Below are 26114 nucleotides of genomic sequence, written 5' to 3'. Positions count from 1 at the left end.
TTGACCAAAAAGTGCTCTTAGGGGGCTCCACCAGGGTTTGGGGGGAAAAAAGGAAAAACAAACAAAAAGCTCTTCTGTATCCAGATGAAGCTTTGACATGGCCTCAGTATGAGGGGAAAGACAGAAGAGCAGCTCACAAAATATTAGCTAGCACAAAATAACCTGTGTATCCACCTGTTACACAAGGTTAGGTAATTCCTTTCCACTCTGTTGTAGCGCTGCCTGTGTGGAAACACGGGCAACCAAGCGTGTACCTGCACTGAGTACTGGCAAATACTCTTGCCATTAAGAAAGCCATGCTCAGGCAGGCGAGTTATTGGAGATGACATCTGTATTTCACGGACAGGCAGAGCTGGTGGGAGCACTGCAACCCGGATGTGATAACCCCTTGCCTACAAGGGAAAGCCAGCAGGGTGGTATTGGATATAGAGGTGGCCATCATTGCTTCCTACCTACCTGTGCCTAGCACAGCAGGTTTTGTGGATAACGTGAGCTGCACAAGTTCTCATCTCCAGAAGAAGTAAACTTCCAGTTCCTGCATGTAACTGTGCGACACGCTGTACTTTGTCTTTACTAGGGATGCACTTTAAGTAAGTGATGAGAAGTCTGTGACAACAGCTGCTTCACAAGCCCCACCCGAACAGAAGTATGCCATATAATTAGCGCTGACAAAGTTCATATCCAGGTATACTTTAATCACGAGATGTAACAATCCAGCAGTCCCACAGAACTGGTTCACTTCCCCGTGTGAAAGGCGTGTAAAGAAAGCAACATGTTTAAACCGCAAGCTTCATGTAATAGAAAACAGTAAAATCCTCATCTCTGAGCTGTAACGAGGTCGCTCCGCAGGACAACGTGAGAGACGCTCGTGTGACGCCGTTTCTTAGTAGAGAGTCTTAACTGCGTAACTGTTAGAAGAGGGCAGGTCCCTTGTAAGAGGGGGGACTCATCTCAAACAAACATCCTTACAGCACACCAACACAAGTCTCGCTCTGCAGAAAGCAAGAGGGGACTGTACAGCCTTCAGGGGGTAGGTGAAACCTTGACAGTGATAACCCACACCAACAAGACAGGCTTAGTTTGCAACAGGCTCTAAAACAGTACCTGCCTCCCTCCCCAGCCTTCACTATCAAAGGAAGGACCACTTTTTCACATCTCAGTTTATTAAAAATGGATACCATAAACAAGACCTGTACAAAAAAATATCCAAAATTGCCCAGAATTTGGTGGCTGTTGCATGGAGAGAAGTTACCGCCTTGGGCCTCCTCTTCCTCTGCCACGTCCTCGGCCTCTGCCACGACCTCTTCCACGGCCTCTTCCAGCAACTTAGCAGATGAAACAAACAAACAAAAAAACAGTATCAAGTGAGACCCAGGAATACTTTCACTGTGATTGATTACAACGTTCTGTATCAAGCATTAATTAAGAACATAACGTCTCGTTGCAGGAAGCAGTAAGCCAGACACTGAGCTTGTTCATGCTCAGTAAGTTTCACACAGTATTTTCATCTTTCCTGTGAGGTTCCTCAGTATAAAACTTCCACTGAAAACTGTCTTGGCTTCGCTGCAGAAAACAACGCGATACAGCGTTGCAGTGGGCTGCTTCCAAGCGCTGCCAGTCTGGCAGAGAACTAGGATTCCTCCTCTTTCAATCTCACTTTTCAGGCATCAGGAAAAGCGTACACATGACAAAAGCATTCTGTCACTATTCGTTACAGTGCAGAAGACACTCTTTTAGCCCCAGCACACTGCGGTTTGCAGAGCCCTCTGCTAAAGGGGAGCCGATTCCCAAGCTCAGCCCCTCTCGGGCACGATGTGGAAGGACAGTGCTTGGAGAAGATCCCACCACCAAACAGCTCCTGCTGTTTTCAATGATGCCTCTGCCCGTTTCAGATGTGGTTCTCAGGCCAAGGTCTTGGCCGTGTGCTCCCACTTTTAAATACTGCTATTTAATGGCAAAGGGAAGAATAACTCAGGCTGCAAGGAACTGCTGGAGGTCATATGATCCATATGGTGATACCATGTCACTTTACCCCTTTTTCCTAAAGAAACATGACCTGTCCCATCAGGTGGCACCGCCACTACAAACTTTTGAAATTACTGGTTAATTTCAAACCAGGCTGTCAGGGTAAGGCTCAAAAAGATACCAACAAAAGAAACTTAAAGCCTTATGGAAGTGGGTGGCTGGGCAAGAGATACACCCTTGCACCCACATTCAAGAAGCAGCCCGTAAACATTCTGTTCCATCGGATGGCAGGTAGGGCAGAAAGGCAGCAAGGACAGAACAGAGGCATAGGACAAATTTTGAGAAACAAGGCATCATTTGTTTTGCTCGTAACAGGTTGACTCCTTGTCAAGCACCTGGAAGCATCAACACCTGACTCAAACGATTACAGCATCTACATGCACCAGCAGACCCACGTTCACTAAGGGCCAGCACACCAGACTGAAGGCACACGCACCACGTATGTCTCTCACCCTTTCACCCACACTCTCACTTGCCAAGGACATGTGATGTGCTACACACTTCTGAAGCCCCAGGGCATTTATAGGTTAAGACACAGTGCAGCACAGAGCTGTGGAGTGCAAGCGCTTCAGCGCACAGCAGATGCAAGGGGTATGAAACCAAGGTAACCACTGCTATCACAGCTCCTTTTCTTCTCCAAAGTTATAAAGAACTAGTGCTGTTCTTGTTCACATCACACCACGAGGTTCAGAAAAGAAGTAATCCAACCATACTGCAATTTCCCCACGTGGTCAGATTATTTTTAATGAACGTGAGAGGAGCAAAACGCTTCCAGGAGCTTTATCCTTATTCTCTATAGACAGCAGGCGTAACACTTGCACTCTGAGACACACGCACCCGAGGGCTCCCTATAGCGTTTCAGCAAGGTAAGCACACCATTCCTAACAAACACAGGGACCAAAGACCATGGATTCAAATACTTAAACACTAATTACAGGGTAAATGGTGTGACATTATTTTAGAGCACAATTAGCTTTCACTTAAAACCTATCATTTTATAGGAGCTGCTTAACTGCTGAACCAAATATATACTGCCTGAAGACAGACGAATTTTGTGGGGTTTACCAGGCTATTACTCTTCAATAATGCAGATTAAAGCTGAATTTCTCTCTACAGTGTTAGACTTCCAAGGAACAGGGTTTTGTTTAACAGCCCTTTCAAAAAAAGTTCCAGGAAGAGGGCAGAGCAGAACACTGCCGGAAGCCCAAGCTAGAGAGCTGCTCATCAGAATACAGCCTGGACTCCCTCAGATCCTCAAGTCTCACAAATTAAGTTCTCCTGACAGATTCTTTCTGCCCACCACCAAGTGAGGTTTCAGTGAGGCATTCAGCACTGCTCAAGAGACTGTTCTGTCCTTTCCTGTTAGGCTCCGTGAAGCTCCCCTTACAAACTGAGGAACCACTGCAGGCATTTGGAGAACAGGAAACGTGAATCTCTTTGGTGTCAGTGGTGAGACTGTGACAGGTTAAAGAGTCACTCAAGCTTAAAACATTTTACGTTTTTAAAAACAGATGTATGAAAAGCCATAGGCGTAATGTCACATGAAAGCAAGCTCAGACCCTCAAAGGTGACAGAACTAGCTGCCAAATTTAGACACTCGGATGTCTTCAGATTCAGAGTAAGAAAACACATACAAACACAAAGTGGGAAAGCACAAACTAACCTGCTTCTCTTTTCTTGGATTTGACTTTTGGTTCAACATCCACTAGCAAAGTATCCAGAGGCAAACTGTCCGGCAGAATGAAGTATCGGATGTTATTCCCTCGAATGCTCAGTGTCTCCAGCTGTACAGGTTCTCTGTTCTTCAGTGTCATTTTCACTGCTTTGAGATGCGTATTCATACTGACATCCACTCCTGAAACAACACGAGTCTAATTTCAGGGATGAGCGCCTGTAACATGGTCCCTATTGGCTATTTCTACACATGCACACAGTTCAAGATTGATCCTGTTCAGTAGTGCCTGCTTCTGCCATTCATTATTTAAGCCTCTAACTGAAGGAAAGCACACCTTCTTTCTCTCTTAAACTAGGCTCATTTATCAATTGCTGCATTCAATGATCTGTGGCTACAGACCTTTATCTAGGGCTTAGGGACAGTAGCAATTTTGTAAATGGTTAAAACAATTCCTTTGCATAACAAAGTGCTGCTTATTACAGAAGTCCAGTACTAGTCTTTTGATTCTTAAAAAAGAACAAAACCAAACCACTGAGGAGGAGAAAAAACCTGATCACTTCCACTTTCCATAAGCCTTAGGAAAAGCACAACTGCCACAGAAACATTCACTTGCTGGTCAGATCCATCTAATACAAACCAGTACCTTCTGTAAGAGCATGTGAAATACACAGCTGCAAGGAGGGATCACTGAGGCTACAAACTCCATGAACAGCCAGGATGGAGAATGTGTACAGCCAGTCCCGTGCACACTACACAGCGCTAAGCGCAACCCAAAACTGGGGACAAGTCTCAGCTGAAGGCAGGTATTGAACCCCGAGAAGCATTAAAAAGCACCCAATACTCATTTTAATTTTGCACATCTCAAGTCTTGCACAGGTTTTGATCTCAAACCATGAAGATCAAAATGAGAGTGACCTTTTCAGATCAAGCATTAAGACAAAAGATAGAAACTGTAGTTCACAAGAGCACTGGAATGGGCTGCCCAGGGAGGTGGTGGAGTCTCCATCACTGGAGATGTTCAAGACCCGTCTGGACGCCTATCTGTGCAATATGAGCTGGGGAGCTGCTTTGGCAGGGGGGTTGGACCCGATGATCTCTCGAGGTCCCTTCCAACCCCTATGATTCTGTGATCTGCTAGTTCAGTGACAGGGCATCCACATGAGCAAAATCTTTTGTCCGTTAAAAATTCTGTACAAACAACCCTTTGTGGTCAAAGTTATTATTGTCTCGTTCCACAAACACCCAAAAACAAGCCATAACAAGTCTTACCAATGTAAATAACATAAATAAGCAGCAGGACAGAACCAGAAGAGCCACTGAGCTGCGCTCATTCCCTGTTATTTTTCTGTCCTCTCCCCTCACTGAGCTCCACCTGACCTGCTCCTTGCTTTGCCTAAGGTATGCACTGTGTGATACCTGCCCCTCCAGCATGCCTGCTCTGCCCAACCCGCTCCCTGGGAGGAAGAGGAGATTGTACCACCAGCACAGCAACCCTGAGCATGGTTCACACACCAGCATAAAGGGAACTGTCATTTCACAATTATGGATTGCATTCAAACTTTCTACAGGTTCTTAGCAGAAAATTAGAGAGGCTGTGCTCTACAATTAAGCCTGCAAGAGCACCAAGGTCAGGAGACAAGGAGTTTGTTTGCTTCCTACCTAGCTGGGTTTGACAGAGCGTGCTGCAATCAGATATCAGGGTGGCACATTCAGGTCTAATCAAAGCTGATGGATCCTGCTGCAAAGTAATGCCAGTTTTTAGCTGCCCAATCTCAGCAGGTTGCAACTGGCCAAAAAAGCCCCTAAACAAACCCCTGGAATACTACCCTGCCAAATTTGAATTTTAATTTTAACAAGTGTCTGGGCAGAAGAGCTTTTAAAAATAGCCCAGGGTGAGCGAAGGAAAGCACATTCATCAACTTAACCATCGGGGTTTGCCCGCCTACATATCTGATAGTCTCTAAAGTAATGCCACGTGAATGTTCCCAGAACAGCATCACTAATATTACTAAGGCAAACAAAATACCCTGCACATTTTTCAGCACACAAAAGCAGCATGTAATCAACCATTGAGGCTTTTCCTGCAACTCTCAGTTCAGGGGTACAAAGAAGCACCCCCCAGACACTAGCACCCACGTGACAGACCTCTGACAACACCAGGGGAGGGCACCCGTATCTCCAATCAAGGTATCTGTTTGCAAATTACTTTCTGAAACCAATGCCAGTACATGCAAAGACACATTTCCATATAAGTTCACCTTAACCTGAGCTGAAACATGCTCAACAGAAATAATTTTTACATTAAAATTGCCAACACAGAGAGTTTAACTGATTCAAGACCACAGCAACACTGAACATTTACCATTTATCTGTAGTACCCTTAAAAAATGTCCCCCCTCTTCTGGCAATTCAGCTGTAATGTTTTTACACGACTACAGCTTATTACAGTTTCACAAGTGAAAATCGGATGTACTGACACAAAAATTTAGCAGCATTACAGTTTTGATATGTCAGTAAAACTACCTCATTGGCATTACCTTGCTGCTAAAATTCCAAGACTATACCATGCTTACACCAGTTTTGCCAAAGGCCATTTACTTCTTCCACCCCCCAAGCCTGTGTGCAGTCAGGCCGAGAGGCTCCCAGGACTACACCAAGTTTACTTCTGCAAGTGTCACAGAATCACAGGGGTTGGAAGGGACCTTCAGAGATCATCGGGGCCAACCCCCCTGCCAAAGCAGCTCCCTAGGACAGGTCGCACAGGGAGGAATCCAGGCGGGTCTTGAACATCTCCAGAGAAGGAGACTCCACCACCTCCCTGGGCAGCCTGTCCCAGGGCTCTGTCACCCTCACTGTGAAAAAGTTCCTCCACATGTTGGTGCAGAACTTCCTGTGCTCCAACTTGCAGCCATTGCCCCTTGTCCTGTCCCCACAGACCACTGAAGAGGGGCTGGCCATTTCCCCCTGTCTCCCACGCTTCAGATATTGATAAACATTAATCAGATTCCCTCTCAGTCTTCTTTTCTCAAGGCTGAACAGCACCAGTTCTTTCAGCCTTTCCTCATAGGGGAGATGCTCCAGGCCCTTAATCATCTTCGTAGCCTCCTCTGGACTCTCTCCAGGAGATCCCTGTCTTTTTTTATACCGGGGAGCCCAGAACTGTCCAGCCTCTTCTGTAACAAAGACGCCTTAACCTCGCACATCGTTATGTGAATTTAAAAGAGCATTTCTCGTGCCTTACACAGAACGTCCCCACAAGAGGGAGTGCAAAACAAAAGACCTCGGGCTGCAGACAGCGAGCGAACAGGCGATACTTTGCTGCAGCCTCCCATCCTGCCATACCTGTGATGGTTCCGTGCACCTGTGTCCCATTCTTCAGTTCAATGGTCACAGTCTCATGGCTCAGCTTCATTAGAAACCTCGAGATCAAAACAAAAAGCACCCGTTCAGTCCCCTCATCAGGCCTGACACGTTTAACACCCCGTTACGGGAAAACAATATGCAGGAAGCATTCCATTCATCCCGAGCTCCCAAACGCAGCCTCCCCGGAGCTGAGGGATTGATTCTCCTGGAGACGCTGGGCAAAGCACCGCATGAGAGCACAAACACCCGAACAAGCCCCGCGTCCGGCCTAACCGCCGGGAGCCAGGGCGCCGGAATGACACCCTCTGGAACCCGTGCGCAAACGCTCGTTATGGTACGGAGAAGAAAACGCCTTAAAACTCGTTAATTCCTCAGGCGGGCGATTCTAACCAAGACTGGTCTACCGGGGGGCGGGAGGGCGGGGAAAAGGGCGGCTTCATCCAGCATCCCGCGCCGGCCCCTGCCGCACAGCGGTGCGAGGCCCCGGGCCAGGGCTGAGGCAGCGGTTCGGGAGAACAGGGCCTCCCGCCGCCAGCCAACCCCGCGGCGCGGCCCAGCCCCGCAGAGCGGACGGCGCAGCACCACCGCCGCCCCGGGACCCGCCGGCGGCCGCTGAGGGACGGCGGGGAACGCGGAGCGGCGGGGAACGGGGGCAGGGGTGGCGAGGCGGCCGTTCGCGCGGGCACGGCCTTGGGTGCGCGGGCTTCCCCGCCGCCGCGGCCGGGTGCCGGCAATCCACCTCCATCCGCTCACCTGACGAGCTTCATGGCGGCGGGAGGCCGGCGCTGCGGCCGGGAGGCCTTCGGCAGGGAGCGGCGGCCGCTCCGCGGGGAGAGGGGAGCCCCTGGGCGGGAAGGACCCGAGGCGCGGGCGGTGCGGAGGCCTCCTGCGAGCAGGCCGCGCCGCCTCTGGCGCCAGGAAGCGGCGGCCCTCGATAGCGATGAATGGCCGGAAAGCGGCGGCGCGCGCGGAGCGGAAGGGGCGGTACCGGCGCGCCGGGGAGAGGACCGCGCATGCGCCGCGGGGCAAGCTGGGCTGCAAGGGGAAGGGGCTGGGCGGCAGAGGAGTGGGACCCTCCCGCCCCAGGCTGGGGCTGGGGAAGGGGCTTTTGGTCGCGTCACTTCAAACAGCCCGTGACCTAGCACGGCTGCAGCAGCGTCAGAGGGGCGCATCCCCGCTCCTCCAAGCGCGTCACAAGTCGGCTCTAGCGCGGAGGGACCAGCCCCTCACAGAACAAAGGGGAGAACAACACAAACAAGAGACAACTTGAATTTTCACCCCCCACGACTGTGGTCAGTAAAAGGCCCTGAAGCCCTCTGACCAGGGACTATCCCGTGAGAGGCGATGCTTTGGCGAAGAGAGAAATCCAGCTGCAGTAGAGGTGACAATGAGTGCTGGAATGTGATGGCAGAGCCAGCTCTTGCACCGTGCCTGTGTAAGGGCAGCAGTGTGATAGCAAGAGCACAGAATTACAGAACGACAGGGTTATAAGAGACCTTTAACGTCAAGCCCAACTGTTCCTGTCCTATCCTAAACCACATCCTTAAGAGTAAGTACCTCATCTACCCTTTTTTTAAACACATCTGGGGCTGGTGACTCAGACATCTCCCTGGGCAGCCTGTTTCAGGCCCTGGCAACGCTTGTAGTGAAATTTTTTTCCTACCATCTAATCTGAACCTGCCCTGGCACAGCTTTGTCACTGAAAATCTTTACCTGCAAGGAGCAGAGAGAAAACCAAAGTATCTTCCTGGTGAGAAACAGGCTCCTAAGGAACAATTTGGGAACATTCTCCTCCAAAGCAAAAAATGCACCACAGACAGCACATCTAGAAAAGCTGAACAGTTTATTGTCAGTTATGAGTACACCATTTGTGATCCTAGACATACAGACTCTTTGCAAAGCCCTGAAATACAGGTGCTTTCCAACTTTTAAAACCTACATCGTTCCGCCTTACAGACCTTTTGTATTAGCAATTCAAGTCTGGTCTTTGCTGCAACAAGCTCTTCACCACGGATGCAGATTTAATTCCAGACTGCAAGACAACAAACCAAGTTTCAAATACCACCAACCAGTGAGGCATAGAAACCATCACTCAATAAACAAGTTACTGATGTTCTTATATTTTGTGCCCAGAATGGAGTTCACCTTTGAAAATTTTAAGTTAGAGGCTTTTCCAGTTAACTGCCAACTGGTTATTTCCATTATCTAGAAGCAAACAAATATGTTGCAGGTACTAGTGCCTGTGAATAGGTTATGTTTACACAAAACCCAGAGGCCTCCAGAAACATTCAAGGTTAAAATGAACCATTAACAGTTGCAAAAAAACAAATCTGTACATATTTTCAGTTGTAACACAGGGAAACACTGCTGTACCAGTGTTTTGTGTTCTAGCTTCAATAGTGACAACTGTGCTAGTCCTCATATTCTACATGATTCTCCCTTCCCCCCCATTTAAATTTTATAATCGCAATCTGAATATACAGCTGTACTTACAGGAAATATTAAACAATGCACAGCGCCTTAAGCAAGTTCCATGTCTGGTTCTGAACAAACCATATAAAATAAGTGACAAAATAGTTTAAAATTGGTCCTTGATTAGGATTTACTTATTTTTTACACAGCTTGGAAGCACTAAATTTAAAAGACACACATTTATTATTAACCAGCACAAATTATTCTGTAGCTTTTTTCCTCTTAAAAGAGTGTGTTACAGTATCATGCATGAAAAGCAAGCTGCTGCTCCCAAGCACAGACATTGAGTTTAGACTAAACACTTTCTCCTCAGGTTGTTATTCCTTCTTCCAGAAATTACTTTGACATAACCAAGAACAGAAGCAGCTGACTAGCAAAACAATAGGAAGTTCACCTTTTACATTGTGACCCATTCTTAAAGTAATGGAGTACTTTGGACCTTTAGCATAAGGAAGGTTCAATAAACACTGCAAAGGATTTTTACATTCTTTGATTTCATTTACATATTTAGAAATGAAAATTCTATATTTTAACTTGCTAACTAATGAATCATCATCTGAAGACTGTAGTATTGAAACAGTGCAAGACATCTGCAACTTCAGGAACATCCAATTACACCGTCCTTTCACCCAAACAATGATTAGTAGAATATTGCATCAGTCCTAGATAAACAAGACAGGACAAAAAGCTCGTTTCAGAAGAGCATGAGGATTCAAAAAAACCCTTTCATATTTAGCAAGAAGAATCCACACACAAATATGCACAAAGGACTCCATAACAGGGACTTCATCACAACAAATGTGATCCAGCTGTAAGCCTTGGAACTAGACTTTTTATTGGTATGAAGCCATATTTGTTCAGAGACCACAATTAGAAGCTCCATTATTAATGCTTCGACATCCAGGCTTCCTGACACATGAACAGCATCAGAGCTCTCTCCTGTCAAGGCAGAGAACAAAGATGCAGCTCAAACAGCCCAGATGGTCTGTAAGCTTAAGAGGCCCACTTTGGCCCTAACAAAATTCCAGACACCAAAAAGCTGCCTTTCATCTTCACCTTACCTCAGTAAGAGTGGAGCCCCCCTCCACTAATGCAATATTCCAGAGACCATTGCAACTAAGACTGGCAAGCCAGGTCTCAGTTGAAAACGACCACCAAAGGACATGGTTTTCTTCGCCCCCACCACCACCCCCCCGCACGCTGCCAAAGAAGAGTATTACAAAGGTCACTATTCGGTGTGGAAAGCCGATCAGTAGAGACTCCAAGTGTGGCTTGAGGAATCCTCACTACCAAGCCGCTTTCCACACACACAAATTCAGTCCATCTTCTCTTTCTGGACCAGCTTGGGCGCATCTACAAAATCTTTGCCGTTGTAAAGGATGATAGCGAAAGTTCCAAAACTTGCACTTCCCCAGAACAGCACGTAGGCCAGAGTCTCAGTCCACGTATCACCTGTTTTAAGAAGAGTCAGGTTAACATTTTAGTGATCACCACTAAAATCAGGGGTTGTTGGGGGTTTCAGTACAAAAGCAACATATTTCAAGCCCCACCCCATCAGATCTGCTGCCAAATAAAGTTAGATAAGGAAATAGAAGTCCTTGAGTACTGGTGTCTTCTAAGGTAACTGTTCACCACACAGTTCTTGAAACATTTTGAGCAGACAGCTACAGAAGTCAGAGATAAGATCTCTACTGGCATTAATGTTAGAGAACTCAAGGCAAAAGCAGAAGGCAAAAAGCCTTCCCAACTCCCAACATGGATTCAGATTTAAGGGGACACCTATTTTAATGGGCTTACACCTGACTCAACTGTCTTTCTGCCCCGAATTAGGTAGATAGTGTTCTGGAGATTCATCCAGCCCATAACAGTAGACATCTAGCTTTATTAACTGCCCTTTAAGTGGCTTCTACAGAAGTTTTAACATTGTTTTCTAAAGTATCTCATGGTTTTCCACAGTAATGACAGCACTAACCCTCAGTTTCCAGATCCATGCTCAAATACCTATCAGTATGACTGAGAAGCAATTTTATACCAAGTAAGTTTCTGGTAAGCATTTCTAGAAGAGTCTATGCACATGCAAGCTAATTTTGTGAAGTTAAACTGAGTAGTGACTTACCAGCCATTAGCAAGCAAATAATGCACATGGAGAAAGCAACCACCATAATAATAGGCAGCTGGGGAAAGAAAAAGAATAATCACTTGATATAGTAAGTAGCACATGTGTTCCTTAATTTCCTTTCAGATGAGCTGTACTACAGTCATTTACTCGCTTTGCAATAAAGTTGCTTTAACTGCTGATTCACCTGATTTCCGGTACAGCTACAATTTTGGGTAGTTCCAATATTTGGAAGAGTGTGCTCCATAACTAGCTTAAAAAAAATACACCCTCCACCTATCAAAAGAGAGGTTGAGGTTTTAGTTTGTTTTTTTCAAAAAAAACACCAGCCACCAATTAAACCTGTAGTGTCCCCAAATCCCATTTCACAAAATAGAAGTGGAAGGTGAAAAAAAAACCACCCAAAAAGTTTTGGTGCTACAGTCTATGCTTCTGCATGAAGTACAAGGAGATCTTCAAGTTCCTTCAGCAGAAGGAGTCAGACATTGATGGTGACTAGTAGAATTTCTCCCTTCCCACTTGATGAAGCAGATAAAAGAGCAAGCAGGAGGGTTTTTACCAATACCTCAAGGACACTCCATTTTCTGTCAAGGGAATAGTCTGGGTTTAGTCCTACAAGCAGGCATCACAGAAACATAACCAAATTATAGGGATGCTTCATTACTAGACAAGTTCTACTTAGTCACACAAAGCAAGTGACTAGAAGGCTGTACGTGTTTTCTCCAATCATGAATGAAGTCTTTATACTCACAGCTAAGAACTTCCAATCCTTCTTGACATGCAGAGGACTAGCAGGCTCTACTTCATCCACTGAGTAATTTCCCAGAAAAAGATCAATTGCATCCTGGACAAGAAGCAGAGAGCAAGATTTAAAATGCACAGCAATGCCCATCAAACACATCTCCCCACAGTTAAAAGCCTGACTTACTTGTCTAAATCCATCAGAAAAGTTATTTTTGTAGTAACGTATTAATGAGTTCCAGCCATCCATTATTAAGCCCCACTGAGTTCTCTTCCCAGTTCTGTGAAGAGAAGTTTTGAAAAATATTTAAAATACATTTAGGAATTCAGGAAGATAATTTCAGATACAGAGTTTTTCCACTGTTCAAATGTGTACTATGCTTAAATGTGTTTGCATGCAGGTATTCATTAGTGTTGACTCTGCATTGCCACCACACACACCCATAACAAAGCCTGAAAGTAAAATACACTTCTCTCCATCCCACAATAGAAATCTGCCTGACTTGAAAAGGCACATTTTCTTGGTTTTATTTCCAGACAACCTTTTCTCCTTGCATGTAACACCGCTCTTTCCTGTGTTTACGTAGATTTTAGTCTGACATTTTACCAGTGAAACCAGTGCAGAACTCAATGGCATAAGCTCCCAATTAGTAACTTTCTCTGATAAGAAGACTTCAACAAAAAAAAAAATCACACACATGCCCCAAAACCCAGAAGGCCTTTACAAGAAAGGCTGACTTGCCTTGTGTAATCTGTCTTTAAGGCACCAGTTCCAGCATATTGTTTGGCACAAGCATTAGCATTATCAGCCCATGCTGCAAATAGGAAAAGATTAAGAAAGATTAAGGAAGTTATTTTCTCTGTTTAGGAAAAAGGGGGTGTTTAAACACTGTAAAGAGCCTACCATTTTTGTAGATTTTCTCAAAGTCTGCTTGCTCTTCAATTCTCTGTCCAACATGCAGCACACCTAGCCTCTAGAAGGAAAAAAGGCATATTGAAGCTTACTATAATAGCTTGCTACAAAAATTAGGCTTTGCTTTCAGGAGAAGAAAAAGAGGATGGATTTATTCAACGCAAGTCTGGCCAATGCATTTCAAGTAAGTAGTACAATAACTCAGGTATGCAAGCTCTCACTGAAGTGTTAAAATTACATTTCTGTTCCAATCTGAAAGCCTCTTTCTTCTTCCAGCTTTTAAAGAAGAGTAAGATAGGTACCTGAAGCTGGGCTTGAAGAGATCTGCGTGCTAACAAGCTCTGGATCACGTTAGTCCGATCGAGGCAGTCCATGCAGTTACTGCGGAATATCCCTTCCTGCTGAGTCACAGTTTTACCATCGGAATCAACTAGAAAATAACTAACACATACAATCCCCCTAAGCATTTATAGGTGACAGTCCATATAAACCACACATTTTCAACTAGTAAATATTCCAGCAGCTAAAACACAGTTGTCTTGAGCACACAGAGCTCTCAGCCATCTCTCGGAACTCTGATGCCTCCCTGAACCTTCCCCTCCCACACTGAAAAACAGCATCAATATATGAACATTTAGTAGTCTCAGGGCAGTATTATTCACTCTTGGCATTTAGACAGTCAGTAACACTGAGTTATATGCCACTGGGAAGAGCTGCTTCTGCTGCAACATCAGTGACATACTTTTTTTTCAGATATTGAGGGGCGCTAGCCCCACAGATACCAAACCTCTTAGCAGAGTATAAGAGCAGAAGTAACCAGATCTGTATACACCTGGTTCAATCCAGTCACTGCTGCATCTAAAGTCACACAGGCTACCAGGCACGCTTCTTCCAGGAAGGCATTCAAATTTTAAAGGCCACTACTGAAAAATCTGCTACTGTCACTTACATCTGGCAGAGCCAAATGTTCCCTCTTGTAACTGCACATGCTAATTGTTACCTCCAGTTTTTTCATCAACCAAGCCAGGTGTTTCTAGTAGTTGATAAACAGATCACTTTAAATACTGAACTGCATGCATATGCTCTGATAACTGAGCTGGTAAAACAAACATACCCATCAAGTTTTCAGCTGGAAGCGTGAATGGGACAGAACTGCACCAGTCCTTCCGCCACAGCATTAAACTTCCAGTTGCCTACAGATTTACAGCTCATTCTCTAGATTAATTTACTCCATTCTGTAATTATGAACTGATTGTGGACTAGTACATGATTCACTGTTACTGTACAGCACTAAGTACATAGTCATAGATTCACGCAGCATTGAAACAGTCAAGAGCCTTGGAAGCATAGACATTTACTTTGCTCAACTGCACATTATCAAGTCCCATTTTTGTCATTCTTTGAGAACTAGTTTTGTTAAACCAAGTTTTACATTGTTGCATGATTAAAAGACACAGTAACACCTGGGAAATCTATCCAGAATTGGCTAATTAGTGCAGACTTTTCTGGGTAATAATATTGTTTAAGGCCAAACAAAAGCAACCACCACCACCCCACCAAACCACACACTTCCCTCCCACCCCTCCAAAACCCAGCAAGCCAGCTCTCATTTCTGACAGGTCTTTTGCAACAGTGTTTAACCTGCAGGAAACAGTTGTTTACTTCCCTCAGGGTTGCAAAACTATTTCCTAAGACCAGCAGAACTCAGACTCTTCTGTTCCTATTTAAGCAATAGTCACTCTAGATTAAACAAAACAAGGCAAGGTAGAGGCAACCTAATCTTGAGGAAGAGCTTCAACTTCTGTATCTTGTTTTAGTGATACATAGCTTGCCCCCCACCCTCATTTCTAGGAAAGATGGTTCTTTAAGTCTCCAATGGCAGGGGACAGTTAAACTCATGATTGAATATTCATTCTAAGACTAAAGGTTCCTTGGCTGCATAGGCAACCAACATGGTTATTTCTCCTTATCTGAAGTGCTCAAAGCCAATTTATTCTTCAGCTCTTCAGGTGGGTTTTTTAGGCTTTTCTATTTGGCATCCAGAGAATATTCACTGATCCATTTATACTATTCTCACAGCCTTCATTCTAGGCAAGAGGTTTTGTTGAGGAGACTCCTGTGTTGATGAGACTGAGCCTGAAGTTCATGTTTTTTTAGGTTAGAATATACCACTGCCAGTTTTGTAATGTTTTAGCTGATCTCCTTTATGCTGCAGGCACAAGGCTTTAGGGACAGGAAGGAACAAATCAGAGAAGCAGAACAAAGTGAAGTTTCCCTAACAATCTACATGTCTATGAATAGCAAAGAGCTAAAACAATGCTACTGTGGGACTAAAAGATTTGAGTTGATTAGGACATTTAGTCTACTACTATATGACTGAACAAATGAGAATGTTTCTCTAGGGGTTACTTATGTTAGCATGGTCTAGCCATCAGTGCCCAGGTTTGGTGCCACAAACTGTGTTAGAGAAAACACTTTTTAAGAGGGAGCAGGTGTCTGTGGAAGGAGCAGAACAGTTTGCTGTCAACACAGCACAGAATTAATCTTTGATGAAGAAATAATCACCTAAGGAGACTATTTTTTTTAATAGCTTCAGTCAGATGCACACTCATTTGTCTAACCTTTTGCTCAAAGGTACAAAGGCAGCTCCTGAGTCACCATGCAGGGTTGCCACAGTTCTCAAAACAATTTTAATGGGACATAAAAAGGACTCTACTTACTCACTGCCAGGTCTCTAATCTTGCACATGATATCAGCAAGACATCAAGAGATATGGAAACACTAATACTTATGAATGCATCATCTTTATAGAGGATTACAGGTCTATTTTACTGTGCCTTAACTCAAGGTAAAAAAAAACTATGAGGAAGATGGTCTCATTTTCATAGAATCACATAATATCCTGAGTTGGAAAGGACTGATAAGGATCATCAAGTCCAACTCCTGGCTCGACACATAGCCAGCCAAGTCAGAGCATGGGACTGAATGCACCATCCTCATGCTTCCTGAACTCAAACAAGCTCAGAGCTGTGTCCACTTCCCTGGTGAGCCTGTTCCAGTGCCCGACCACCCTCTCATGAAGAGCCTCTTCCTAATAGCCAACCTAAACCTCCCCTGTTGCAGCTTCCTACCATTCCCTTGGGTTCTATCACTGGTCACCAAAGAGATCACTGCCTGCCCCTTTGCTCCCCCTCATCAGGAAGCCATAGACCATGATGAGGTCTCCCCTCAGTCCAGTCCAGAAGAACTGCAGAGACTTACCTGAACTCATCTTGCTGTTCTGCAAGTTGATCCATCAAAATCTGAAGTCGATCCCACCTCATCCGACTGCACTCTTTATGGAAGTCAAACGCTACGTATCTGTTCAGAGACACAAGGGTTTCAGGTTACATACACACTGCAGTGAAGGTCTCTGACAACCCCACCAGGAAGGGCCCCTCTACAGCAGGTAGTGACAGGGGATTTGTTTTTCTTTGGAGATGGCTTCCAGCAAGTATCTGTGGATTTTGTCAGTACTCCATAATCTTCCCAATGCGGCACCCTTAGCGCATATGGTAACAGCATTTACATTTCTCTACAAGATGCTGCTAGGCTGGGGAAGAATTCACTTCCAAGTTATTCATTCTACACTCTGGCTAGTATTTCTCCTTCCAGAAACTACAGAATGTATAAGCATCTGATTTTATCTTTTTTTTTTTCTTCCAACCCAGGATTCTTTTGCCCTCCTCTCTTCCAAGTAACTGCATTAGGAACTTCAGTTCACTTTGAAAGAGACACAGGTGTTGAAATGCATCTTTCTTTGCTGGCATGCACCTGAATTCCCTTGATAGCTCACTAGAAACTTGAGACAGATTCTGTTTCAACAACTAACCTACTCTGCCATATGGAAATGAAGCAGCTACTGACTTGGAACAAGACTTTAACAGCAGATTCATTTCCAGTAAGAAATGCTCCAGATGAGTGTCATTTAATTCAACATTTACTGATATACACATTGTCTGTGCTTTACAAGGCATTACACTCCTGCCCTCAAGTATTCACAATCAAAAAGTTATTATTTGCCAAGTTTTCAGGACATTTGTGTCTAGACACTGAAGACTCAAACCATCAAAACTATATTAACCAAACCTCCAAAAAGGATTTTGGCAGCAGTAAGAAAGTGAGGCTGACAAAGCAGCACTTCAACATACAGAAATGGCAGCATCTCTAAAACACAACCTGACAGAATTTTACATCTTTGTTTCCACTCCATGACTTCACAGCAAAGATGCACAGAATTCCACAGGCTTTGTACAGCTAAGATATCTTTGCCAGCCTAGGTGTGAGTGAGGAAAGAGATCACCTTACAAGCAGCCTTTTTAAACTAAAAAAATCCACGCCCACACGCCACTACACACACAAACACAGCCCTGAGGATAGTAAAAGAAGCAGATGGAAGTGAGACAGACATCTCTAACTACCCTGATGGGGTAGGGCAGGATATCACACAAGCAGACAAAAGCTTGGGAAAAAAATAAATCAAAGTATGTCAGGATTTAAAGGCATCTTGACTATACTCCTCAAGTTACACTTAGAAAGGAGTGAATCATTATCAAAACAGGATGCCTTTGTGCTCCCAGCTAGGATTTGGTCCTTTGAAAAACACAGGTGGCAATACAGCAGTTTCAAGCAAAGGACAGGAGGTAAATACCTGTGGGAGCTGAACGCCAGCCCACCCTCTACAAGTCAGTGAAAGCAAGCACAGGCAGGTTAGAAAACTGGGGACCGCACTGAACATTCCCAGAGAGAGGAGGAATTTCTCTTGTGATTAAAGTGCACCTCTACCCCCTTGGCCCACTGTTACACTGAGGTTCAGGCATTTAAATTACACACACCCCTTACCATTTCCTCCTTTATCTCAATACTGTTTGGCTCACACTCAGCACTCCCCTACTAAGTTAGCAGTGTAACCAAGCTCTTTTGCCAGAAGCTAGTCCTACAGGGCATAAAATGTTTCTCCTTAAAATGCAAACAGTCTCCACAGTCCTCACAGCACACTACTCCAATACTGGCATTACCACTGCCCCTGAGCTCCCTTCCTTATTCTCCCTGTCTCCTCTGTCTTGTATTTGCTTCACAGGCTCATTTCTGCTTAGAATGTAAGCCCTGAGGTAGAGGTATTGGTCACGTGCAAGTTACTTCAGAAAACAAACCAGACAGCTGGTAAAAGGCCCCAACAGAGCTGACCACTCCACAGGTCTGGAGGCAATGTTCAGCTTAACACAGAAGGGATCCTTTCACTTCACACGTACCTGACCATCCCGTTTGCCATGCTGTTTACCATTTTTGCAAACGTTTGCTCAAGAGGCTTCTCTGAGCCTTTTTGGTTAACCTGGGAAAGAGAAGGAAAATAAAGAGACAGTATTACTCAAAAGGGTACTTAAAAGAACAGCAGCTCTTTCAGGAAGAAAAAGTGAAAGCATACCAAGTTGACAATCATTTGTTTTCCATAGCTAATTATCTGTGAGTCAAAATGTCTTTGGAAGCCATCCATCTAGAAAAGAAAGGAAGTGTGTTGAGAGATGTGCACTACTGTTAGGATCTGTGATTTACAAGAAATCTCTGCAATAATAGAGGACACCACACAGGGATTTGGTTTTACAACCATTTGGTGTTCCCTATTGTGCTAATACTTTTCTTTCATCCCCCTAGTCCATTCAGCCTCCTTATTACATGAGCCACAGGTAACAAGTGCTATGCAGCTACTAGAGCTGCTGCAAACAAGAAACTTTGCCAATGATGTCTGGATTTTCTTCAGGCTCTGAACTCATCTTAAGGAGTACAAGGCTTCATGGTACAAGCTCATTCCTGTATGGCTGATTTTTATTCTTCTGATTACTCTTTGTTGCCAGATCACACAAACATGAGCCCAGAAATATATTAAAACCCCAAAAAGCAACAAAAACTCACATACATGATTAACTGACTTGCTGATCTGTGGCTTTGGTTTATACTTGAGGTTTGGTCTTTGAGACCAGAAAAAAGGAATTGATCCACGGGTCTGTAAAAGAAAGGAAAGTGGGATTTAAAACAGAACTTTTGAACTCACTTGCCATTTAAAAATAAAGCAACCTTGGTTAGTTGCATGCATGCACAGCTTACACAACTGATATTTAGGAACAGAGCTATGTATCTTAAACCAGTGAACAGTTCCTAACACTGACTTTACCTGAACAAACGATGCTTTGCTCCCCTTGTAATGCACAATTTGTTCTGTTTCAACAAAGTTGGCAGCGTGTCCTTCTGAATCAATACCTGTGTAGGAGAAAGACCTCGTTAACCAGGTCACACTGGCTGCAGAACAGCAAGAGTACATCAGCAAAAGGCTTCCTAACCCTTCCCTTTTAAGTACTCACAGAAAGCATGAAAATATCAGAATTGTCCAAAGACAGTAAGTTCAATACACCTTTGGCAAAAGTTTAACATGATCCATACTAAGTTTAACTTGAAGAAGCACAGCTGTGCTTAACACATATTAGTATTTCTAGTCTTAGAAATTGGGTAGTTTAATACAAAGAGTGCTTCAACACTGAAATATTCAAAATTCAATAGCAATGGTACCTCTGAAACACATCAATTTCTTCAAAAGCATGTACGCTGGGAGTAAGAACAGAGAAAGTAATATTTCCTTGTTCAGTTTTTAACTTTAGTTAAAGACCACCACTACTCAGGGCTTCCCTGCCAGTACCAGTGATGTTCTTATCCCTTTTGGCACAGCAGTAAATTAAACTACAGCTGTTTTTAATGAAGTTAAATGCAAGTGTGTAAAGTGTTAACACCTACAGAACTTTTGCAGTTATCTCTAGGAGGAATAAAGAAAAGTCAGTTTTAATAAATACTAGCACATGCTTTGATTCATCACACACGTTCCTAATACTTTCTTTGGAGTAAGGACCTTGAGACAAACTGTTACAAGCATTTTTTTTCAAGTCATTATGCAGCAATTACTCTTAAAGGCAAGTCACATGTATAGATGGAATTTATATTATTTTAAAATAAATCAAGTTGCTGTTTTACCTCTTACATAGTAGCGTACACCAGCCCTGAAACAGCTTCTTCTGGAAACAAGCAGCCAGTCAAAACACTTGCCATTAATAGAACAAGAGTGCATAGTGATAACTAATGAAAAACATTAAGGAAAAAACCCTCAATTTCATTGAGATATTTTTACATATCAAAGAGGTAGAAAGCATCAAGGACCCAAGTGACCACATTCAGTGAAACTTGGAAACATTTCTCACATTAGTAGCAGTTGAGCATTAAACTTGAGTGAGTAACAATATTAGAATTGTCACAAAAGGACAGGCTATGGTGATGTCACTGATGAACACACATTAAAACTGCTACAATTTTGAGAAAACAAGATTAGTCTGCTTTTACAGTCCTATATATCTATCATTAAATGAACTGACTTCTGAATTTCTAGTCAGTGCTGCCTCCATCTCATCCATAATTTTATTAAGCTATCTCAAAAGTTTCTTGCCCCTATTGCTTGTAGCAATATACCTTGCTCTTGTAAATTCAACATCACATTTGCAAATGCCAGACCTAGCAGTTAGGCACAGTGGCTTTCAAATCCATGCCAGGAGAGAGAATGAACATGTACCAAGTCTCCAGTGGGAGCTTCTTACATAAGAAAGCTTTCTTGCTCAGGGTGGATACCTGAAGTGGCAGATACACCATAACCTGGGCCTAATCAACACTGACAACCAGCTTCAGTTTTAGAGTCTTGTTCTGTGCTGCTTATAACTGCCCCCATTTAGACTCCAGTGAGCTATCAAGTCTAATAAGAGGCCAGCATTCATCTCGAGTAACTTCTCCAGGTAGATTCAAAGGCTTTCAACCTTTGCCCATAAAAACTAAAGCATACAACTTGAAAGCAAGCACAAGGTAAACATGGTCAACTTCCACAAGCTGCAGTACTAGTACACTGCAGCCTTCTCTTCTTTGAGCAACCTCTATACTTAAAGGTTGGTAAGTAAACAAAGATGCATTTCCTTTTTTAAAGCAGCACATTTTACAGTGACTCTATATTTATAACTCAAATGGGACATGAAGCAACTGCATCATTTGAGCACCTAAGCTACGTTAAAGCGCACGCTGACTGCACCCGTGGAACACCTTGATTTATGTGTTTATTTGTTCTAATACTGCCTGTTAAAAAACAATTAAAAACACCACACCACAAAATCAGCTCTAAAATCCAGAATGTTCTTGCAGTTCATAAGTTAGACTGTGAAAAAGAACTGTTACTCTGCTTTCCTGGAAAATTACCGCCAGGTTCTACACCCTTTAACCCAGCCCTTGTACAGCTAGTCCAGCCCACATAGTTGAGCAATATGCTTATATGGGGCTGGGGCAAAGAATCCATGATTTTACTGAAATAACAGTGCTGTAACAGTTCTGCTGAAGGCTGTTCCCAGTTTATTCTAATTCCTGAGTTTCCTAATGTGTTTGGTTAGCACTAGAATTACAGCAAAACACACGCTATTTATACTAGTTATTTGTACAGTGAAAGTAGGACACAGGAAGATCACAGAATTATTAGGCTGGAAAAGACCTTTGAGATCGAGCCCAACCGTACCTGTCCTCTACTAAACCCAAGCACCTCATCCACCCGTCTTAAATATACCCAGGGTCAGTGACAACCCTCTCCCTGGGCAGCCTGTTCCAATGCCCAACAACCCTTTTGGTGAAGAAACTTTTCCTAATGTCTAATCCAAACCTGCCCTGGTGCTGCTTGAGTCCATTCCCCCTTGTCCTATCACCTGTCACTTGGGCAAAGAGACTAACCCCCACCTCTCTACAATGTTCTTTCAAGTAACTGTAGGTGGTGATAAGGTCTCCCCTCAGCCTCCTCTTCTTCAGGCTAAAAGCCAGTTCCCTCAGCTGTTCCTCCTAAGGTTTGCCCTCCAGCCCCTTCACCAGCCTGGTTACCCTTCTCTGGACACACTCCAGGGCCCGGATGTCTGTCTTGTAGCAAGGGTCACAAAACTGAACACAATATTTGAGGTGCAGCCTCACCAATGCCAAGTACAGGGGCACAATCACTTCCTTGGACCTGCTGGTATGTTAATTGCTGTCCACCAATTGCACTCCACACAGACCTTACCACCCATGATCTGCAGGATTGGGTTGCTCTGACAGTTCCCTTTTGCTGTTCTCCCTTGCTCCTCCACCTACTCCCACAACATTTTCCCTTAAATGAAGTCACAGAAAGGGAGGACTGGAGATTTGCCAGCTGCCAGCAGTCCTACCAGGAGAACTGATCCAGTCTGGGAGCTGTTCCCTGCGCACACCTGAGGGGCCTCTGCAATGGAGGAACTAAGGAGGACGCCGCATGAGTTGCTCCATCCATCCTTTTCATGCTGCCAGTCCAGGAGCACCTGAGACTGACTGGTGATCACACACTGCATGAGGAACACTGCCTCCAGAAAGCACCAAGCTTATTCACAGCATACAGCCTTTCTGAAAAATAAATTCATGACTGCTTTACTAAGAAGGCTGTTACCCAAAGCGTTGGTGCAGGAAAAGCAGCTGGCTAGGAGAAGTATTCTAGGAGCCTTCAGGAGAACTCATCCTTTTATTCATCCATAAGTAGTCCTTCAAGTCAAAACTGTTCTCCCTTTATTTAAAATCCAAATTAAATGCTAAGTGAAGGTATCCTTATAGCAAGATAAAAGGGACTAAGAGAAAGCATTTGCCATATTCATCTTAACCTTCAATCCCACTGAAAAATAGTTACTCAAATCATGCCTGTAAAATTAAATACATTAAGCCTTAAGAGCAGAATATTCAAGTGAGTTAACATATGAGTGGGCTATCAAGTAACACGTAATGCTTATATCTGAACAAGCTACAACTTAATTCTGACACTGTGTTCGAGGCTATAGTTGCCAACATAGCAGCTGCATCAGCAACCATTTTGCTGTTAGGCTGCCATATTCAGCCCTGGGCTCTATGATGTAAAAAGGATACATCCGTGCATCACAGGCGTAGCAAACCTATGGATCTGAAACACACACAAAATACATGTTATATTGAATAACACGAGCCAAAAGGTGAGTGGCTATGCTTTGTTTATGAGGTTTTTTTTTGTCATAGTTTTATATACTTTATATCCTTTACTTTGTTTAGGGTGCAGTAATTATTTCTAGGGAAAAAATAATCAAAGAAAACATCAACATACGTAACATTTTTTAGCAGGAGGGAAAAAGTGAAAGTTTAATCCTAATTAAGTGGCCTCGACAAAAACCACCAAGCTGCTTAGTCTTCCTGTATATAGCATTTGCTCTTCCACAAACATGACATATAAAGCAATAGATACCAAAACCCTTTTGATGTGGTAGCTGCTGTACCTCCACAGTAGGACGTAAGCAGAGACAGCAATAAGCAACACAAGGTTTCAGTAAGGAGTATGTCTGTGCAATTAATACTTCAAGGGCTTGTTCCAGGGTTTTTGCCCATCCCATCACTAAATAATTCAGTCTTCCAAAAAATTTTAAAATTGAAGTTTTCTAGTACCAGGAGTCAGAAATACCATCTCTCATTACCCGAAACTGTTACTATGGCAAGCCACCTGCAGTCAACATTAGGTCACGTTTCCCCTCACCTATCAGTTATCTCTCTGCTCAACTTCTGTGTTCTGCCTCCTATGTCTGTTTTCACCACCCAGCCACATGTGGCTTTCTTGCTGTTCCCACCACAGCTTCTCCCTCATTTCCCAAGCTTTGCTTGCTCTGCGCTATCCAAACCATACACCCAGTCATATGCCTTGGGAAGAGTCACAACAGCCCTTTGCTAATTCATATCTCCACATTCCAGCAGCACTGCACAACGCAGCCTTTTGGAACAGTGTTGTCTCTGCAGAGCACATCTCCACAGGTTACCGAGACAGAAATAGCAGCAGTGCGTCATTCACTTCGATAAATGTGAAGAATTGACAGAGAGAAAAGGTTGCTGTGGTGCAGGCTGTTTGAGCAGTTCAACACACATCTGAACCTCTAAGAGGAAGGAGCCTGAATCAGTCTGGCCACTGAGATAATACAGTGCCATACAGTCACATACTTGTATTTGCTGCATTAAGTGAATTTAAAGGTTTCACCGTGCTAGTCTTCATTTGAAATAAACTGAAAGGATATAACCTGTCAGTCTCACTCTTCATTATCAGTTTCATTCCTTATTCACTGGACAAATGGAGCTTAAACTGCATGCATGAAGAAAGATGCTAGTCAATCCTAGAAAAAGCAATGAGCTGAACCTTGCCTATACCTCAAGACAAGTAAGTAGCTAAACTTCAAAACAGCTTGGGAAGTACACACTGCACAAAGCAGCTTTTCTTTTAGTTTATATGAGCATAGCCTCAGTACAGTATCTTCAAATTCAAAGATTTCCAAAGTCAGCGTTGCTGTACATACTACTGAGGATACTGAGGTAAAGTTGGAAGTTTGAAACCAGAAGGCTGTCACTGTGCTAGACTGGAATACGAATAGCCACGTTACACTTGGTTCTGGCTGTCTGAACCAAGAGACAGAATTACAGGCAACTTGTATTCTTACAGTAAAATTACCATAATCCTCTATTAATACAATCATTACAATGGGTTTACCTCTGGTTGAGCAGCAAATTCTCTCAGAAGATGTCCATTCCATACAAATCGTGGATCTGCCTGCAGCAAGAAAAAAGCCAGCATGCTTTTAGAGACCAACTGTTCTGCTGGAGTAGACAAAGGGAAGATCATAGTATCCATGCATTACACAAGACTACGTACATCTGATCACCTGGAAATGAAACATCCTTCTTTCATCAGTACCATTCATAACCTCAATTATAAATCTAAATAAAATTTAAATAGCTCAGGCATGCTGAGCCATTACCAACTGAGCTGCAGTACAGAAAGAATATTCCAGTCTTTGCCTCACATAAACAGGGCTTGAACAGATTATCCAAAATTTTAAGAACCATAGTAAGGCAGGACTCCTAAAATGGGCAGATGCAAGGAGTCCTGCATACAATAATCAGTAATTTTGAGAAGCAAACACTAAATAACACTTGCAGCTTAAAGGACAGAAGCATTTATCTTTTTCTGCATAAGTTAGCCTCTTCAACTTTGCATGTTTCCTATTCCTAATTCACCTTAGAAGTGTCTTCAGCAGGTTGGTGAGCACATTCCAGAAAGCTATCAGATTAGTCACCAAAGTGACATTTGCTGCAGAACATAGTGCAGGCTCAGGGGAAGTGGCATAAATCTCAACTTCAACATGAGGCAAGCAGACAGTACATCACTGGTGATGAGGGTTAGTTCTAGCTCAGTGTTAGAACACTCCTTTGTCTAAGCAGAAAGCAAATTCAACTATGTGACAGAAACCCATCTAATCCTACTTGCAACACCTTGAACTAGTGAAAGTGACGTAATACTTTGATGTCCCTATATCAGGGCTGTTTCCTTCTATCAATACAGCTTAAAACAATCCAAGCAAAAAGCCACCACCAACAAAAGCAAAGACAAATATCAACCCAAAACATCCACACAAACAGACTGGGATTCTCTTGTAGAGGTGAACCAGAGATGCCCCAAATCGCCACTATTCTGTTGTTAAGCCATTACACTGCAAACACATGAGTATAAGATTACATTAAAATCTTTTTAACCACCTAACATCTGAATTTACTTGAACCTGACACCTTTTTGCTGTACCTTGCCTTTCAAACAGCCTTCTGAAGTGTCACAATTTTGAGGCAAACCAAGCCTTTTATGTCAGCAACTGCTC

General features: G+C 43.7%; 2 protein-coding genes across 2 annotated transcripts in view; both read right to left on the bottom strand.

The window, feature by feature from the left end:
• Positions 1-1145: 1145 nt before the first annotated feature.
• SNRPD1 (small nuclear ribonucleoprotein D1 polypeptide) lies at positions 1146-8007 on the bottom strand. Its single transcript, XM_084260241.1, has 4 exons — positions 7817-8007; positions 7043-7119; positions 3689-3880; positions 1146-1325 (listed from the first exon to the last, which is right to left on the bottom strand). The coding sequence occupies exons 1-4, from the start codon at positions 7828-7830 to the stop codon at positions 1249-1251; spliced, it is 360 nt and encodes a 119-aa protein (XP_084116367.1). The 5' UTR covers positions 7831-8007; the 3' UTR covers positions 1146-1248.
• A 2777-nt stretch (positions 8008-10784) lies between these two features.
• SACM1L (SAC1 like phosphatidylinositide phosphatase) overlaps positions 10785-26114 on the bottom strand; it is a gene marked incomplete at its 3' end in the record, with an annotated part of 32916 nt that continues 17586 nt past the window's right edge. Inside the window, 16 exon segments of the mRNA XM_084280392.1 lie at positions 10785-10850; positions 10854-10987; positions 11652-11709; positions 12403-12495; positions 12580-12673; positions 13135-13207; positions 13297-13366; positions 13608-13746; positions 16567-16665; positions 18597-18676; positions 18770-18838; positions 19259-19345; positions 19514-19599; positions 20362-20463; positions 23323-23356; positions 24953-25012. Coding sequence (XP_084136518.1) covers positions 10785-10850; positions 10854-10987; positions 11652-11709; positions 12403-12495; positions 12580-12673; positions 13135-13207; positions 13297-13366; positions 13608-13746; positions 16567-16665; positions 18597-18676; positions 18770-18838; positions 19259-19345; positions 19514-19599; positions 20362-20463; positions 23323-23356; positions 24953-25012 — 1344 coding nt within the window.

The sequence above is a fragment of the Gallinula chloropus genome (assembly GCF_964237585.1).
Source record: "Gallinula chloropus genome assembly, chromosome: 2".
Taxonomy (NCBI): Eukaryota; Metazoa; Chordata; class Aves; order Gruiformes; family Rallidae; genus Gallinula; species Gallinula chloropus.
This window is presented reverse-complemented; position numbering and strand designations above follow the sequence as displayed.